The 2,883-nt window shown below is 51.2% G+C and overlaps 1 protein-coding gene across 1 annotated transcript, besides 1 other annotated feature; it reads left to right on the forward strand.

The window, feature by feature from the left end:
* Positions 1-133: part of a sequence feature (rRNA 5S pseudogene?) that runs on past the window's edge.
* A 566-nt stretch (positions 134-699) lies between these two features.
* On the forward strand, positions 700-1,839 carry PODANS_5_10090 (uncharacterized protein; the record flags this gene model as incomplete). Its single annotated transcript, XM_001904803.1, has 2 exons — positions 700-1,422; positions 1,477-1,839. The coding sequence occupies 2 exons, from the start codon at positions 700-702 to the stop codon at positions 1,837-1,839; spliced, it is 1,086 nt and encodes a 361-aa protein (XP_001904838.1).
* Between the last annotated feature and the right edge of the window lie 1,044 nt (positions 1,840-2,883).

The raw sequence follows: 2,883 nt of genomic DNA on the forward strand, positions 1-2,883 counted from the left end.
AAGTATCACATATGACCATAACCAACTGCAAACTCGGGATCCCGTCCGCTCTCCCCTAAATAAGCAGTTGAGTGCCGAACTAGTACTCAGGTGGGTGACCACTGGGGAATTCTCGGTGTTGTATGTTTTAAAGATGATTCCATCACTTTTACCAGTGGCAACTCTTTTTCTTTTTTTCTTCCTTAACAATATTGTAATTTTGTCCTGGAGAACCCTTTCAGGATGTCTGCATTACGGTCAACTTCCCAATTGACGAATCAACCCCGACCCCTCATCTCCTCGCGTTCGCTTCTTTTTCTCGCTTCCAGTTGAGCTGCATGTCAGGGTAGTATTGCACGGCGACCTGTTACTAAAACATCTCCAGCGGACCTAAATTTCAATAGTGGCCTCCTCCCCTCTCTCTTTCCCTGAGTTTGGCTAACTATGACCCTGGGCGCATAAGAATAGGGCAGGCAACCATTACAAGCACTTGGCGACTCGCCTCATAGGGCGACAGGGCTCTCGGACTCGGTAGCGTGGGTCCCATGCACGGATGCTATGTAGGGTTCGGAATAGGAGATGAGGCTGTTCAGCATCACAGGTGAGGTTGCTTTTGTATATTAAAGCTGAACTTTACTCCAATGCTGTTGAGTCCTGTCTCGTTTCCACCCTCACCCACGCCCACGCCTTCAACTTCCCGTCATCAACTCCATCGGCATCATGAAGGTCTCTCTCGGCTCGGTGCTCCTTGGAGCGCTGCTTGCCAGCACACCCGCTGAGGTTGTGGCCCATCCTGGCCATCCCAGTACGTGCATGGTCACCACCAAGCGCAAGGAGTTCCGAACCTTGTCCAACGTCCAAAAGCTCAACTTCCTGGCCTCGGTCAAGTGCCTCATGAACCGTCCCCCCGCCCTTTCAGCCACATACCCAGCCTCGACATCACGATGGACCGATTTCCTCCTCGTTCACCAAGCAAATACCCCTTTTGTTCACTGGGTGGGCCAGTTCCTCCCCTGGCATCGTGCGTTCCTTCAGGACTTTGAGGATGCCCTCCGCAATGAGTGCGGTCTTATCGGCGGCATCCCCTACTGGAACCCGGCCCTTGACTTCGCCAATCTCACCGCATCACCAGTGCTGTCTGGCCCTCTATCCTTTGGTGGGAACGGTGTTGGTCCCGTAGTCGTCCCGCCAGGAGGCCAATCCAGCGATGGCAACTGCGTCATTGATGGCTTCTTCGGCAACGTCAGCGTCCGGGTTGCCCAGGGTCCTCCTCCGGGCCAGGTTGCAGACCGGTGCCTCTTGCGCTACATCCGCCAGGACTTTGCCTCCTACTGGATGAACCCCAGCCATGTGGCCACAGTTTTGGCTCAGCCTGACTACGCAACTTTTGCGCCTCTCATTGAGGGTGATATGATCCCTCCTGATGTTTTCCCTACCATGGGCGTAAGTCTTTGCTTCGAACACACACCAGGACTCGTAGCTCACACTCTCTGACAGATTCACACTGGTGGCCACGCTACTATAGGTGGTGACATGTCTGACATGTTCACCTCTAACTCTGACCCCATCTTCTACCCTTTCCACGCCAACATTGACCGTCTCTGGGCCAAGTGGCAGGCTGCCAACCCCACTGCTCGTCAGTACGACATCTCGAATCCCATTGCTCCACGCGGTGTTATTCAGATGTGGCCCAACCCTCCTGCCGGCAATGTTACGCTTGACTATCAGCTCTCGCCACTCAAGGTGGGTGACTCTTCGACTGTCACCACGGTTGGCCAGATCATGAATACCAAGGGCAAGGGGGTGCCGTCTGCGCCTGGGAAGCCTAATGGGATTTTGTGCTATGAGTATGTTGAATAAGATGTTATGTTAGCTTGGCGTGTAGTAAAGGAATAGAAATTTGAGGACACCTATCTGGTGCTCTCCTTTCAGCAGAACTCGTGTTTGCTACGCTGTGTCGTAGCTTTGAAGTTGTGCCTTTTGCTTTTCTATATCTGCTAGGCTTTGTTGGAAGAGGAGTTAGAAGGGGGTGTTTTGCCGCTGTGATGACTTTAGGGGATGATGTCGATTCCAAAGAGAATAAATCTATTCGGGATTTTTTTAAGCTGATTCGAGACGGGTATAAACCTACTGTGACTCTACTTCCACTCCCTCACACGCCTCCACGCTTCAACACTGTGCAGTCTCACACTGAAGTATGAGTTCCCTCTCTAGGTCCCTGCTTCATGGCACTGGCTGCTTGAATCCCATTCCATGGAAGATCTGAGCCAAAGTAACGGTCCAAAGCGTCTTTCGAGAGCTGTTGCTTGTCCTCTTTCAGGCTATCCTTGTTCGACTGCGTGTTGCTGTTCGGGCTAAAGAGATGTATAGTCAGTGAAAGCCAGCAGTTTGGCGCAATGAAGGGGGGTCGTATCAATGATCCGAATCAGAATAGGATTACCCACCAGGTGGTAAACCCCGTCTTGAAAGACTGGCTATTTTTGATGGGGAACTGATTCAATATGTTGGGGGGGCTTGGTGTGGCCAGTATGAGTACCTGAGGTAATGGGAACAAAGACATCCTTGTCATTGATCTCGAACGAATATAGCAGGCGAAAGTCTTGTGCGGGCAGTGGATCAATTCATCATTTTTTCAAGACTTACACAAGAAGGCGGAGACCATTCAGGGGTACATAGGGTACATAACAATAGTTGACCTGACCGAAGTATGATATACTGATCCGCTGTGGCCTTGGGGGTCTTGGTTACGGTTCTCGCAACCAGGTATCAGCATGCCTGTCTCTCTTTGTAAAGATACCTAGGGATAAGAGCCCTCTATCTAGCCTGAGCGGATTGGGAATACACCTTCGTGTCACATACTCTAATTTCTGCCTATTTGATAGTACCTACCAGGTGCCTTGCTCT

This window comes from Podospora anserina, chromosome 5, assembly GCF_000226545.1.
Source record: "Podospora anserina S mat+ genomic DNA chromosome 5, supercontig 9".
Classification (NCBI taxonomy): Eukaryota; Fungi; Ascomycota; class Sordariomycetes; order Sordariales; family Podosporaceae; genus Podospora; species Podospora anserina.